The sequence below is a fragment of the Platalea leucorodia genome, assembly GCF_965183815.1.
Source record: "Platalea leucorodia genome assembly, chromosome: 5".
NCBI lineage: Eukaryota > Metazoa > Chordata > Aves > Pelecaniformes > Threskiornithidae > Platalea > Platalea leucorodia.
Window position 1 is genome coordinate 2,195,851 of NC_138827.1, and position 16,172 is coordinate 2,212,022.

Consider the following 16,172-nt stretch of genomic DNA (forward strand, 5'->3'; position numbering starts at 1 on the left):
AAACAGCTCAAGCTTTCCAAGGCACAGCACTACAGGACATGGGGAATAAAACGCACGTTGGGAGCTCACGGCTCAGCTAAACAAGAACAAAAAACCATGCACCCCAAGACACCAATTTATTTTTACACTCGCAACGCTGAGCGGTATTTCTCGATCTTGTTCTCATTTGCTGAACCTCTACGAAATCCTTGCAGGCTGGAAATTATTTCGAATCATGTATCCAAGACAACAAGGGTAATTCTTCCCCGGCATATTAAATGCCGACAGCGACAGAGCTCTGATCTTTAGACGATTACCCTGGATTCAGTATAACAATCCATTTACATCTTTCTGAAAAGGAGATTTCAGGATTCATCACCTTTTTTCCTTTGGGTCACCTTGTCATTTCAAGGAAACGATGGCCCAGCAGCAGAAGTATTTCATCCCAGCGGGGCACATACCCAGCTTGTTGGTATTCCTGCCCAGAATAGCTTGCAGCACTGACAGAGCTCATCTATGTTAAATTAGCCCTTGGAAAACATCCCTGCTCTGAATCTCAGAGAAGATTGTCCCTTGGTCTGGGGAGCAAAAAGCAAAAGCCCTTGCCTGCACGAGCACTGCAACGCAGACCCTCACAGCCTCTAAACCGTTCAGTCCAGCCGTTAAAAAGCACATTTGTGACCTTGTACCAGATAAAGAATATGAAAACCCATCTCCCTTCCCGTCCCCCTTCACCCAGCTACCCCTGGCTTTTGCGTCTACCTTTCGAAAAGGAAAAATAATCTCATATTCAACACGCCCTTGAAAGCCTTCTGGGGGAGGAACCCAGGATCACACGCTCTTAAGGCTGTGTCCATCCGAGCAGTCCTAAGGGAACAAGTGACTTGCTCGGGGTGACAGCCCAAGTCCGTTGGCTCGATCGAGAACGGGAGCCAGCAAACCAGCTCAAGAGAAAACCCGCGCCTGGCTGGGACATGGGAGGATGGACCTGGCTGGTGTCAAGCACAAGTCGTCAAAGTGCAAGCTTCAAGCCATCCTAAGTGATGGACCTGTGCTTCTCGCTCACATGGGGAAGACCAGGTGCCCAACACCCAGTTTATCGTTAGGAAACTCAAAAGAATAGCTTGAGCCTTTTCTCAAGAAGTCACAAGGCCGAAATAACATATTACAGACTATACAAAGCCATACATATTTGCATGCAAATATAAAGGAGGCTGGGAGTCCCTTTGCAAGTAACAATTTGTGTGATAAAAATGTCCAGGGTACCAAGACACAAGAGTCAAAACCTGCAGAGGAAAGTTTGGAAAAGGAAAAGCCCAAGGAAGCTACTCAGTCCCCACGTGGGACTAGGGAGCCAGCCGGCCCTTTGCTCCGAAGGCACCTACAGCACCTTCTGCTCCAGGCTGGAAGGGAGGGAGCAGGAACGGAGGAAGCCTACCAAGCAAAGCCCCGAAGCCCTCAAACACAGCCAACGGGTCACTGTAACAGCAGCCTCCTCTCGAGCTGGGGAGAGCAGACGCAGGCTGGTACTGCGGTGTGCTCCTGGGCTACGGAAGGCAGAAGGGAACGGAGGGACGGAGGCCTTAACTTTAACAAAAGTTAAAAAAAACCATGTCAGTCAAGCATCCTTGTTCAAGCCCAAGAATAGAGAGAAAAAAATCTAAATTTTGCCTTCTGTTCTGCCTTTTACCGGCCAAACAGCACCGAGTGCCAAGGTCCACCCGCCCTGCTGTGCCTCTCGGGTAGGCTGGGACATCTCAAAATCAGGCTCAGGTTCTCCAACCTCAGAAACTCCAGCAACGAGACAAACACGACAGCAGCAGGCACCCTTCCCACATTGCTGGCATTTCACCACAAAAAAGATCTCCCTCTTTCACCCAGGGCACCACGCTCTGGCATTCTACGAGCTAAGCCAGCACTAGCTGTGGGTTTTTGCTTGAACACCAATTTTAACTTAAACAGCACCAAATGCTTGGTGCAAATTCTCCAGGCCAGTCACCCACAGATTAAAGGATTTGTCTTTACTACGTGTTAAGCATCTCTGAGCCCCACCACAGCAAATGCTCTTCTCCCCCAGCCAAACCCTCCGTGCTCAGGTCTCTCACGTTTGCGGGAGTTAACAGCGCTCGTACTTGCCTCAAACGTGACGAAGTCATCAAACTCATCGGGACAGGCCGGGGCTTCCTCCTCGGGGGTATAGCCCATATCATACAGCTGGCTGTCAGGATCTGCAGAGGAAAATAAAAAAAGAAACGAGAATCACCAAAAGGAAACGCGCACCCTCAAACGAAGGACGGCTTTGGGAGACGCGACAGCAGAAGGACAAGAACCTCCTCTTGCACACACCGGTGCCTTCAGCTTTCAAGAAGGGACCTCTGCTTCCAGGCATCCCACCGCCACCTCGGGGGAAGAAAATTGGGATGGCTGCTCCCTGGCAGAGGTCCTACGAGGCCCCTCGCTGCTCCGACGGGGCTAGCACCCGGATTCATCCCTACCCCGCCATGGTCTCCGTTCCTTTTCCTGGTTTCTTCCCTATCTCCGTTTCCTGCATCCTCTTCTCCTTCTCCCAGAAGGCTTTAATCCTACTGTGGGCAGGGAATACATTAGATCTATGTGTGACAGCCAACTACCATGGGAACCGCAGAGAAAGCAGGCTGCACCGAAGCTTTTATCTACTGCTCCTCCCGTGGCCAGCCACATCAGGAGCCATCCTCACAGGGGGACAGGAAAATAAGAGGTTTTCAAGGAGATTTCTTAAAAAAATTACTCCTCCCACCCCCAAACACCCATCTGCAGCAGAGCAGATCAGCATTTCTCCGAGCCCTTCGACCACGAAAGGGAGCATAAAGTCCCCGTGCTCCCTCAAGCAACAGCTAATGCCCGATCCAGCACACGACCTAGATCACGGGCTGGAAACACCAAATCAAGATCAGATGCTGCAGTCCCAAAATAAATAGCAGGCTCAAAACCACACGCCCTGGAGCTGCAAGCGTTGCGGCACTAGGTTCGTCTGATGTCGATAAACTTGGCCGGGTAGAGGGAGTCGTTATGTCAGTGCTCCTAGGAAAGCTCAGCCATCGCCTGGATTTGGGGAGGGACAGGCTTTCCTTTTAAACGCCTGCTCGAGGCAGACGATGAGAGAAGAGCTACAAAGCAGGGTCTGCTTTCTGCGTCCTTCAGGCCGGCGGCTTCCCAGCAGGCTGGCAGCGCAGCCGATTCAAACGGCTCCCGGGCTCGAGTCCAAACCCAAGGGGCACCTAAGTCGCCTGACGTTTTGCTGCAGCCCAGCGGCACGGCCGCCCCGACGGGATCAGAGGCAGCCTCCCCCAAAGAGTATATCCCTTATACAGCCACAGCCAGGGCTCCTGCTTTGGGTCCATCTCCAGATATCAAGAAGGGCCGCTTTTCACGAAGGGATCTGTACAGCTAGTACGACGTCAAGGGATTAGGGCAGAGTAAGGAGTCGGGCTTGCAGCAACACCCCTCCCACCCAAACACCCTCCCCAGTCCTCTTTCAGCTGACCATTAAATGCAAACATAGTCAGGGCTCCAGGAGACACTGGAGCCACCGAACCGATGGGTACCGGCAGCCCGTGGGCGTGGGAGAAGCTGAGCACGCAGCACTGAGAAACGAGCCCTCCCCTAACCCGGGTCTGGGGCTCCCAGGGGTTAGACTGTAAATCAAAACCAGCAATAAGCCAAATTGCTTTTCCAGAAACCGGCGTACGCTGCTGTGCTCTACAGTAAGCACACGGCGGGGTCATGGCTTCGTCGGATGAAAGGTGCTCTTGTTCACGATTTACGACTTCAATATCCCCGCTGCTCTCCCCGCTGGCGGCACCGGGCAGCGGCGCTGCTACGAGCTGTGCTTCCAGCTGCCGGGGCTCCTGCGCGCAACCCGGAGCGAGGCGGCCAGATGCACGTGAAAACGCTGCTGTCTGAGCACGGCGCTCAAGGCAAGGCAGCCTCAGGCCACCTCTTACTCTAACTAATGGGTTTAGCACCGAAGTATCTCAAGACGGTATTCTCCCTCTCCTCAAATGTTACCCCGTCCCCACCTGCACAGCTCCACCAGCAGGTCTGAGCCTACAACCGGGAGTTTTCCCAACAGTTATCCCTGTCCCTATTCCAAAATTTGCGAGCTGTCAGCAAGGAGGACCGAGGGGATGGGGACAGCGATCTGCCCGCTGCAGAGCCACGGGCGCACCTGAGAGCGGGCCTCGCCGAGAGGAGCCTCTGCCCACTTCTGGGAAAACCAAGCAGTGCTCCTGAAAGGCATCCCACCTCACATCATGGAAACGGAGGGGACAGCCAGCCACGTCTCTGGCCGAGTACAGACCACAGCACGCAGGCAATGGCCACCTCCAGAGAGGGGGCTGTGATGTGCACGGGAGCATCCGAAGAGCCAGATCAGCTCACCGGGACGCAGGCTGCAGGCACAGCGCCCTGGTCCTGTGCGCGGCCAGGGCTCTGCCCTGCGGCATGCCCCAGCATGAGCCCCGGCGACACCTCTGCTCTCCGCAGCCTCCAAGCACGTCCCGGCACAGCGCAAATGCTTCATCTGCAGCACATCTGAATCCCCAAGCCGAGAGCGGCAGGACTCCAGCCAAACAGCTGGGTGCTGGGCAGCTGCCAGTGCTTCCAGCTGCCTGATCTCACACCTCTGCCGGACACGGCTGGGCAACCCAGCCAGCCTTACCGGTGCCCACCCTGCAAGGCCATCCCCAGTGCTGCTGGTGGCACCCACGGCAGCCTTGGGGAACCGCAGAGCACCCCGAAGGCGGCGGAGCCAGGCACAGCCTGCTCCCTTCTGCTTATTCCCGTATCATTTCTTTTCCTCCCCCTCCAAGTAGACACACAAAAGCGTCCTGCTTTTCTACAGACATGGATAAATATATTTATTCTGCTCATTCCTTCCAAAGGGACTTGAAAAGGGAGGATTTACAGTCAAGTGAAGGCTTCCAGTTCCCTTCGGAAGCAGGGGTATAAAGCGTGGGCAGACAACGCACAAACAGCTCCCCGACATCAGCTGCCTCCTGTACAGCTCTTGCCCAAACCGAGCGCTCCTGGAGCCTTCCCAGCCCTTCGGGTGTTTCTTGGTGTAGGAGCGAACATGAGACCGGTTGCTCCATCTGTCTGCGGAGCATCCAGCCCAAAGAGGGGGTCTCTGCGCAGGCAGGGTTTATTTTTACAGCAAGCTCCACTGTAAAAAGCAAGAAAAGACCATTTGAGAGGTCACCTGCACCCTTGCTGGTGGCGTGGCCAGCAGAAGCCATGCCCAGGAGATAGCACTCCATGTTTCCACCTCCCCATGCTCCACGTCGGAGAGCAAAGACAACCACCACCACAAACAAAGGTTGACTTTTCTGCTCTGTTCGTTCCCTCCCCCTCCGAAAAAGCCATATGGTGCTTTGTGTATAGGGAGAGTTGCCATGGAGAGCTTGCCTGCAAGGCTGCCAGCACAATAGGCTGCATTAAGCTTTCAGATTCCTGCCCAAAAGAGCCAAAAAAACCCAAGAGAGACTTTTGCTGCTCAACTGGCAGTCCCCATGTGAAGAGCATCATCCTCCTGGTGCAGAGAGAGGCATGTGGCGGGAGCCAAGGACTCACGCTAGCCCTTCTCCCCCACCGCACCGTAGCGGCGCAGGAGGACGGCCGCGGGCCACCAGCAGCAGCGCTGCACGACCCTGCCCCAGCGGCGCGTGGTGAGCACAAACGCTCAAATTCCCTCCGCTCTCCCCCTTGGACCTCGGAGCTAAATCCCAGCTGACACCCTACTCTCCTTCACATCATCTTCTCCATGTCCCTCGCACCATAAAGCGTACTTGCACCTCTTACACCCACCCCTGATTTCACTCGACCTCTTTCCTTCCTCCGCTGAGGGTCGATGCGGTCAGTACGCCTGGAGTCACCTCCTTCCAACGCTGCTCAAAATCACGGCTTTTGCCCAGAGGTGCAGATGTCATCAAGAACTGCCTCCTGTCCTCGCACCCGAGTGTCCGTGACCGGCTTCTCCTACGGTTTCAGCTCCATCCATCGCTCCCACTGCTCGTCCCCTTACATCCACACACAGCCAAAAATCTCAAAGCTAAAAATCAGGCTCCGGGAGATCCTCCAGGGAGCCTTTCTTTCCAACAATCTCCCTGCAAAGAGGCTATAACTTATGTCTTTTTCCCCAGTTAATTGCACTAATTTATTTGACTGGAATCTGTGGGCAGGGTACCAGGCATCTGGATAAAGCTTTAGTTGAACTATTGCGGCAGCACTGTTTCACCAGGGTAATGCAGCTGATGTAGAATTTACAGAAACAATTGTAACCAGTAGCACCAGGCACGTGTACTATAATATCCAGCGAAAGCCAAGGCGAATTTGGAAAAAAAAAAGATGTAAAAAGCAAATTAAGTCTACTACGAGGCACCTGCAGCGTCCTTTTGACAGGTTTTCCTATCCCTGCCTCGAAGCCTCCTGTTGCCCAGCCTGTGCTCCTTCCCACCCCACCGAGATCACCACCGTCCAAGCTCATCGCATCGCACCGCGCGCTTGGGAGACGGAGATTGGCCGTCACGCGCGTTTTGCCGCGAGTCCAGCTCTGACCGCTCAGCCACAGCGCTTTCTTCTCTCCTACGCATTTGATTTTGTGTTCCCCAGTGCTGCCCTGTCTCTTGCTGGCTTATGCCTCCGCACTGAATCCTGCATCTCCCTCTGTTCTTAGAATCATAGCATGGCCTGAGTTGGAAGGGACCCACAAGGATCATTGAGTCCAACTCCTGTCCCTGCGTAGGACAACCCCAAATTCACACCGTATGTCCGAGGGAGTTGTCCAAATGCTTCTTAAACGTTATCAGGCTTGGTGCCGTGACTACCTCCCGGGGGAGCTTGTTCCAGTGCTCCACCACCCTTTGGGTGAAGAACCTTTTCCTAGGTTCCTAGGGCATCTTAAGATGCCCTCATTCCTCTTAGCATTTCAAAAAAATCATTGTCCAAACGCTGCTACGTAAAGCTTCTGATGAGGACCGCCTCTGTCTGAACACATCTGCATGCTCTCCCACTGATGGAGCATTCACTCTCATCTTTTATGCCAACTGCAAGCCGAGGGCAACCTCTGTCCAGTATCCACCAAGCCTCTAGAGCCACTGGCCAACTCCGAGGAGCAGCACTGCCACCAGCAGAGAGCCAGCCAGCTGCACGGAGATTTCTCCTGGACGTACGGCATACATAGAATCACAGAATCGTTAAGGTTGGAAAAGACCCTTAAGATCATCGAGTCCAACCGTTAACCCAGCACTGCCAAGCCCACCACTAAACCATGTCCCTCAGCACCACATCTCCCCGGCTTTTAAATCCCCCCAGGGATGGGGACTCAGCCCCTGCCCTGGGCAGCCTGGGCCAGGCCCTGACAGCCCTTTGGGGGAAGAAGTTTTTCCCAATACCCAACCCAAACCTGCCCTGGCGCAGCTTGAGGCCGTTCCCTCTCGTCCCAGCGCTTGTTCCTGGGGAGCAGAGACCGACCCCCCCGGCTCCAGCCTCCTTTCAGGCCGTTGCAGAGAGCGATGAGGGCTCCCCTCAGCCTCCTCTTCTCCAGGCTGAGCCCCCCCAGCTCCCCCAGCCGCTCCTCCCCAGCCTTGTGCTCCAGCCCCTGCCCCAGCCTCGCTGCCCTGCTCTGGCCACGCTCCAGCCCCTCCATGGCCGCCTTGGGGTGCGGGGCCCAGCGCTGAAACACGCAGGCAGAGAACAAGCAGGGCAGGTCCTGGGCTCTTCGTGGGGGTGGACGCGTGCCGAGCTCTTGCAGTGGCCAGACACGCGCCCTGCGCCATCTCGTCGTGCCGATGGGAGAGTCGCTGTGCTTCAAAAGGGCTGGGACGCGCAGCAGTAACCTGGGCTTTTCAAGAACCGCAACACAGCGTAGGGCTACAGGAACAGAAGTCCCGGGGTACAGAAGGCTCCTGAAATAGATTCTAAAAACTGCTTTCAAAAGGCAGGATTTCAGTGAAAAGGCACCTTGAGCAAAGAGCTGTGGGTACAGCCGTGACACACAGGTCAGAAACAGAGCCAGTTTTATCAGCTTCATATAGGAATGACCTAGAAAAACAGAGCCTTTCCGAAGTATTTAAGTCATCTGCCAACACACACTGTACGTACTGCTGCAAGCCACAGAGCCACAAACCCAAAGTGATTTGAACAGTATGGATTATGTGCAGCTAACAGACCCGAATTATTCAGCGCAGGAATAAGGCCAGGAACCTACATGAATGGCACAAAATAAAACAGACCCAAAAAAAAGGCAAGACAGAGTTATGGTTGGCTTAAGAGAAGACAACTGATATAAACCGAACTCCCTTACTGGACACGCTGCTTGAAAACAAAATGGCAAAAAAGACACACAGCAAAATATTAAAAAATTACAGGCATTTGGGAGGATCTCACATCCAGAGCAAAGAGACAGAGGGGAAGCCACCGTCCGGTATTTCCAGGGGCAGCTCAGGGTCTTGTGCTTCCACCGAAGCTCAAGCACCCACGTGTTGTCCATCCCCGCAGGGTAGAGCTAACACCAGCCCAACCACCCAGCCTTTTGCTTTCCGTAAGCGACCCAGGGGTACGTTTATAATCCGATGCTGGCGTACAAAGTGCTAGCGCTGATCAGAGCTGCGAAGAGCCGCTTTCTGCTATCTGCTTTTCCTGTAGCTCAACCTGCCGACTCCTCCAGAGCCAGGAGCACTTACTGCAGACTATCATTTCACAACCGAAAATCACACAACGGAATAACCGAGTGGCAAATTCAGGCTCCCAAGGAGGCAGCGTCAGAATTAAGATTGCTTACACAACCCTCATCCGAGCCCTCTCGGCTAATGCGCTTTAGCAGTCCTGCGTTTCCTGAATATCGTTGCTCGTGGATTGGTACTTACCACATATTCCTTTGATCCTCTTCATACAATGCAGGCCCTCAAGCTTTGTTTAGACATATAATCTAAAGACATTTTAAAAAGAATTAACTTCTTGGTATCCAAGCAGTTTGGAAGCATAAATCTAGCTGCCTTCCCTTCATCTCAGAGCCCATCGCTGCCTCTGCTGCAGTGACAGGGACGGACCAGAGACAGAAAACCACCGCTAACACGTGTGGGATTTGGTATGGAGTTTAACATACGGGTCCTCATTTTTGATTCTCAGCGATTTGAGCTGTCTTCAGTGTGGGCTAGTCATTGAGGCCAGCTCAAATTCCTGCAGACTTGTGTCAGCCTGGAACGAAGGCTCACTGCTGGAGGTGTGGAAAACGAGGAGCAGGCTTGTGGCCACCAGCAAGCGTGACGTACCAGCAGAAAAGAGTGAGCCTCCAAAACAGCACAAGCTGCCCTGGCAAGGAGACCTGATGCCCTCCATCTCCTCCACTCTAGCTTCAACTTTCAACAGCTCTGTATTTCAGGAAACAAAGCTGGATTTTGCAGCCAACAGCTTTATTCCCTGTTCCGTGAAGAGAGTGAGGCAGGACCTCTTGAAAGAGCGCACGCAACCATGCAAACAACCGAACATCCTAACTTAGCTTCCCAGATGTCTACTCAACGTAGACGCAACCTTTGGGACATCCAGCGGCCGGTGCCTCGTCACGCGTTTGAGTACACCGAAGCAGAAACTCTTCTAGATACGCCACATCCAGCCTGATTCGGGCAGGAGCACACAGAAGACAAGTGGCGCCTCGTGGATGAGATGGCCCTGCCAGCAAAATAAAAGTAAAGAGAACTGAGATGCAGCAGAGCTTTTGACATGCCAGATAACAGGCAGAAATAAAGCTGTTTCTCAGCCCGCTCCTTAGAGGCCCCTTGCATCAGCTGGGGCTGGATGGCACTGTCCCACCACGAAGGGCTCCAGCTCAAAGCTCCCACGTGGAGAAATCATGGTAACACAGCTAAAACCAGTTCAGTCCTCCCCAGCTCATAGCTTGCAATCCCACGCCTGAGAAATCCTTGCGGTGTACGTCCCTTCAAGCAGAGCTAAATATCATCATCAACGCAATGCCTGGGTGAATCTAGGCACAGCTTGCCCGCAGAAGAACCCACGGCCTGGATGCGAGCATTAAAACAATTAAAAAAAAGTTTAAAAAGTCCTTTCAACACCTACAGCACTTGCAAATCAGAACACGCAGACATTAGTATTTGTCATTCAGCACTTGCAGGTCTTACTTGCCATTTCTGTCCCCCCACTAGCCATTCCACAAGCCGAGGACAACTAATGCAAAGCTGATGCTAAAAGCCTTTTCAAAGCAATCGCCGAGCCCTGGCAAGGGATTTGGATCAGAACCACCCACCTGCCTTTAGGCAACACGTGGATCTACGGGTGAACGGCAAGGCTGGCCAACAACTGTACAGACACCTTCCACTCCAGCCAGGGCTCGGACTTCAAAAGGTAAATTGCAAAACCATTAGTAAAAACTAAATACGGTTATTTATATAGCGGGCAAGTCTGAGATCAGAGGCTAGGTCCCGATCAAAACTCAGCCTGAGTTTGGGGGGAAATCAGAGAAATAAAATACATAAGACATTAAACTACACCTGCAGGGGAATTCTTCCCAACGTGGCATTTCACCGCTCCGAGCCATCTCTTAGCAGCGACGGTTGTGTTGCTCAAAAATGTCCTGTCTGTTCCAGTGAGCGTCAAGCAGCCAGTTTGTCCTTCTGCTGCTGGCCACAGCGGAGCAGCTCGGAGCCCCTGTCCTCCAAAGTCCCTTGAAAATGGTGCAGATTAAAAGGAAAATGCTCCTTAAAGCTCGCCTGATTGAAGAGCCTTCCTTTTCTCCCCCCAGCTCTCAACATTGCCAAAAAAAAAACCCCCTTCTGAAATGAGCCGAACTGTGTCCCACGCACCACTGAAGAAGAGGGGAGCTCTACTTTTTAAAGTGCTTTTGCTCACACCGGCTTCTGTAAATTAAAACACTGCCCAGAGAAAAACAAAGTAAGGGAGGAGGGTCCTATAAGCTTGGGTTTTAATCCTTTTTCCAGCATAAGATTCCCCAAAGCGAGGAGGATGATGCCGGAGACATCGGGCGGGGTGGCAGCCCTTCCTTCCCGCCGTTCTTGAGACAACGCCAGCGAACCAGTGCCTTGATGCAGCGCTCGAACCACGAACTGCACGATGCCGACACCAGCATGGTCAGCGCTTCATGCAAAGCTAGTTTAATTACTAGGGAAATCAACTTTTCATAAACCTCCTTTGGACAGTTTGCAAAGGTTTTGGTAACATTTTGTTGGCTGGAAGAGAATCCACCACCGTTATTTGTGCCTGACCACTCTCTTGCAGGTGGAAGGAGGACAGTTGAGGACGACGACTATCGGAAGTGTTTTCCTTTTCAATCCAGAGTACGAAATCTCCGAGAAGGGAACCAAGGGGCTGAGAGGTTACAAACATGACGGTGCCCAGTTCCTACCACCTCAACAGCAGCATTTTTTTATTCAAGGTTGGTGCATTATCTCTGCTGACCTCTCTATAGGTATTGACGGCATTAATAAAACTACACGCAAAACAAAACAGGCTTCAAAACCAGGCAAGCGGAGACGCGATGGGAGAAGGAGAGCCGCTGACTCGGGACGGCTCTGCTCTCAAAGTCGGAGAGCAGCACGGGAGCAAAGCTGCTCTGCCGCGCACGCGTTGGGCTGCAACGGGCGACAGTAGCCCTTCGCTGCCGTCCTGTCAATCCCTCATCGGCAAATTCAGCACCGGTCACCTCGTGAGGAGGAGTCTTTCCTATCTGAAGGAGAAATAAGCTGCTCTGTGGCTAAATGGACTTACAGGAGCAATCAGACTGTACGCACTCGGAAAAAGATGATCATCAAGGAGAAAGACATCTGAGGGACACGTGGGCCAACCCAGGAGGAGACGTGGCTTGGTACAGGGCAGAACAGGATCGAGATGAAGAAGCGAGCCGTGGTGAGAACACCAGGGAAAGGTCTCTCAACGCGGGGACGCGCCGCCCACCGGAGCCAGCCCGCCTGCTGCTCACCCGCCGCAGCCCAACCCAGCGGCTCTGCAATCAGGACCAATTTCCCAGCAAAGCCAACGTCGTACGCAGCCTCTCCTGCCTAAGAGCGAGACCAGGCAGCGCTCAGAAGAAACAAGCTTTTGCCACATCGACCTGTCAAGGTGTCACAAGAGTACACTCACCGCACAGTCACAAGCCTCCAGGCCGTGACAGAGCCGAGCAGGGCTCTCGGAGGAATGAAAGTCCTAGGTGAGTAATTATCCCGTCATTAGTAACACCAGATTGACTGGATTCCTAACGAGAAATGGTCTGACAGCTCTGGCTCGCCTGCTGGTGCAGAGGCAGAACGATGGGCTACTTATTTTCCTTTCCCTAAGCTCGGGAAGCCAACCCTACCTGATCTCCGGCCAGACATTTCTGGTGAGGACGGAGGAGACAGCACCCAGCTTCTTGGGTTGAGCCGAGCATTAACAATCCCTCAGTCCGGAGCTAACATCCAAACCTGAGCAATCAAAACAGGTAGGACCGAAACCACCCCCCGCATCGGGAGCCACCAGCCCAGCCCAGCCTGCTCCCACGCGCTCCCCAAACCGCAGGCTAGCCCCGTCTCCCGAAAGCATTAGCAGCAACAGATGTGGAACAAAACAGCGCACTCCCGACGACAAAACATGCGACGGAGAAATACTGAGAGAGCAGATGGATGATGAGAAACGTCTTATTTTCTAACAGAAGTTGCCTTTGTTTGCTTTTTAGTCATCACCTCCGTGGAAGAGAGCGTGCTAAGAATTGCTCCGAGGCTCTAACGAAACACTGCTCTCTATTTTTATAATGACCATCTTCCCATGAAAACAAGTAGCCCCTGCAGTGCTTTTTCTTCTCCTTTGCCCGAGAAATTAGTTTTCTTTGCAATTTAAACTCACCCCAGCTTGCCTTTATCAGGCTTGGGTTATGGTCTGAGGGTCTAAGCAGCCACCCCGAGTTTACTGGTACTTCATGAGGACACAGGGAAGTCCCTGCTCAGCCTCTCCACTCTAATTTACTGCGATTTGCAAGAAATCTGGCTACACGGTAATGCTTTCCCCTCACAAGGGACTGTCTGCAAATGGTGATGCTGTGGCATTTAATCCCAGCGAGGGGCAGCTTCGCAATCCACACGGACGGCGCGTGGATTTGGGACCTGCAGCCTGTTAGGCTCCGTGACGGCGGCGGGACGCAGCAGGATTTCTCTGGCGTACGCCTCTAAATATTCATAAAGAAAGAATTCTCAAAAATGAGAGAGATGCTCGTGCCAACCTCCCGTTCCCCGGGACCCCGAGGGCTGCTGAGCCTTAGCGGCAGTTTTACGGCAGCACGTTTGAGTAATTCCCCGCCGTTCTCATCCCGGGGCTGGGAGGAGGCCTACGGACACAGTTTCTCCAACACTTCTGCGTTTCTCCCGAAAGTAGGTCAATGCAGCATGTCATCTGCCAGGCTGTTTTTTTGGGAAGACGCGCTCCCCGCTCAGGCACGGCGCACATCGAGCGGGCCAGCTTCGGCCCTGATGCAACCCTTCACCCAGCTGCCAAGTTACAAAAATGAATAAACCCGATTGTTTACGTAAATTAAAAGAGAAATGCAAACCACAAAAAGCCACGGTGAGCCAGAAGTGCCCCCCCCCCCCCCCGCAGAATCCGAGTCCTTTCCCTAGCATATTATAGCAGAAATAAATAGTGATTTAAAAGAGCTTGAGGGCGACGTGGGCTGTGCGGTCCTGCTCGCCGCTGCTCCGAAGCTCGGCAGCGGGACAGGTTTCACAGCTGAGGAGCATCTCCTCACCTCCCGGCCACTGCTCCTGCTCTGAAGGGGAACAAGCAGTTTTCCACGCTGATCCAAATCTCCCTGCTTACGCTAACGCGGAGAAAGTTTGTAGTCAGAGTTAACCTTGCTGAATCCTGGCAGCTGCACGGCTGGAGATAAATAGTTTTGCGGGCGGTGTTTTTGTTCCTGGTTTTGCTTTTAAGAAGTAAATATCCTTCCTCCCAGTTGAGCCAGTTTGCAGTCACCCTTTCCAGCGTGAAAGAGGATAAGCGTGTGCATCAGGAGCGCCGTGCACTGACCTCCCACCTCTCCGCCGCCACCGCGGAGCTGCTCCCTGCCCCACACCGGCTGCGGGCGAGTCGAGGCGCATCCTCGCCCTCCGGCCACGCAGCCTGCGGTTCGCTCGGCGGCAGCAATGCGGGAGCCACGGCAGGGGTACGAGCAGCTATTAAAAACAAGCGTGGAGAACAAAGGTACATTTGCAGAGGGAGGTGTCCAAGGGGTGCGGCTGTCTCCTTGTTTCAAGAGGATCTGGCAACCAGCATCCCAGAAAGCATCCCTCCCTTCGAGGCTGGGCTCGCAGCCGCCTACGCCGTACAACATTTGGGGGCTCCTGGGAGCCGAAAACTGATTTTTTGGACATCCTGGCAGCGGAAGATTGACTTTTCTTCTCCGCAGACAACTGTGTGATGCGGGCTGGAGGAAGAGAGCAAACCCCCCAGTGCCACCTGCCCTGGGGCTTTCTCCTGTGCCCTCCCCTCGCCTAGGACCAGCCTCTAGGGCTGAAAGTTGGGCTGGGCTCACGCCTGCTCGGTTCCTGACCTGTCTGTGCCTTCGTGAAGAGGACCTGCGTCCCACCCCATCCCCCTCACGCCCTGAGCCCCGCCTGTCGCAGGCGAGTGCCTCTGTGCCCCCAGATACCCCCCACCCTCTCCTCTCGGAGATGCCTCTGCAGGAGAGGGATGGAGAGACCCCTCAGGCCACTTGGACCCCAGGGTACCACCAAAGCAGCTCGCCTCCATCACAGACTAGCGCCTACGCTCCCAATTCCCCATCCCCTGCGAGCGGGGAGAGTGACACAGACTCGAGACAACCCTCACGCATTTTCATGGGCAGGCCCAGTGGTTTCCAAGACAAGTGTTTAAGTACCACTACTTCAAGAAAAAAAAAAAAAAAAAAATACAAACCCCAAGCTCAGTGCTTCCACGAAAAGCTTGGCTGCTTCTGTCCCTAGCGAAGGGGGTCACAGGCGACGAGCACGCGGACTCCAAATTTAACAAGCCCAGTAACGGTGCTACAAGCATCCCTCTGCACTACAGGGATGAGGAGAACTCTGATCTACAAAGAACAGCACTACAAAGAACAGCAGGAGGATCTTTTTTTTTCCCCAAGTATACATACAAATTTTAAAATGATATTTAAGTTTTCACTCCTTTCAGGGGCGGAATTAACACTCATCTTCATAAACTCCTTACCCCAACAAGCAGCACATATAGTACATACATATATATATACGCCAGAGCAGAGCACGATGAAATGCAAAAAAAAAAAAAAAAAATGCAGAAGACATAATTAGAGCAATTTTGATTTTATTCTTGCTCGTGAATCAATCTTGATTTCCCATTCATGGCAGCTCCCGTTCCCTGAACGACAGCTGTACACAAAGAGGCATCTTTCCTACCTTCAGCCATCAACCGAGCCGCCTCCCTAATCGGCGATGGTTTTGCCAGGGTTAGGAACCGGCAAGATCAGTGGGAACGTCTTCACTGCAGCAATGCTGCACGAATAAAGGGATCAGCAGATCCGATGAGAACGTAGGACGTGCTCATACCAGTGCCAGATACTCACCGAGTTTAGTCAAACGTGCACACAAGCTCTCCTTCCATCTGCTAAGCTTCAGCGAAGACTTTCCTTTTTAAAAGCAACCACCTTTCATATTAAATTGGGCCTGGGCACCCCCACGGAGAAAGCGTGAGCAGCCTGTTGCAAATACAACCATATTTCCAGCATGGGTCTGGAAGAGAGACCGCGGAAGACGCACACAGCCTCGGAAACAATCACTGGATTGGGAGCGTGGAAGGGAATGTAAGCTTTGGCTTCTGGAACCATCCCCGTACAAGGAAAGCTTTCATTTTGCATAGCAAAAGCCATCTGCAATGCAGATCCTACAGAGGCAAAAACCACTACACAGACCAAACAGTGGTTTACGTTACCAGACGGAGCTGGATATCCAACACGCTCTGCACCTTCAAACGCTCTGCGGAGCCAGAGCGGATCCGTGTCACCGGGGCAGCAGCCAGCCTGGCTCTCCAGAAATTAATTCAGAGGCACCGCGTGCTATCTAGCAGCCTCATACGAGCACTAAGTCGTTCACGGGCAGCCAGAGCCGTGATCTCAGAGATGTCATCTAAGCCCTATCAGATCCAGAGGC

The 16,172-nt window shown here is 53.2% G+C and overlaps 1 protein-coding gene across 1 annotated transcript in view; it reads right to left on the reverse strand.

Annotated features, from left to right (window-relative positions):
- RAB11FIP3 (RAB11 family interacting protein 3) overlaps positions 1-16,172 on the reverse strand; it is a gene marked incomplete at its 5' end in the record, with an annotated part of 82,447 nt that overhangs the window by 38,270 nt on the left and 28,005 nt on the right. Inside the window, one exon of the mRNA XM_082312638.1 lies at positions 2,116-2,207. Coding sequence (XP_082168764.1) covers positions 2,116-2,207 — 92 coding nt within the window. The remainder of the gene's footprint in view (positions 1-2,115; positions 2,208-16,172) is intronic.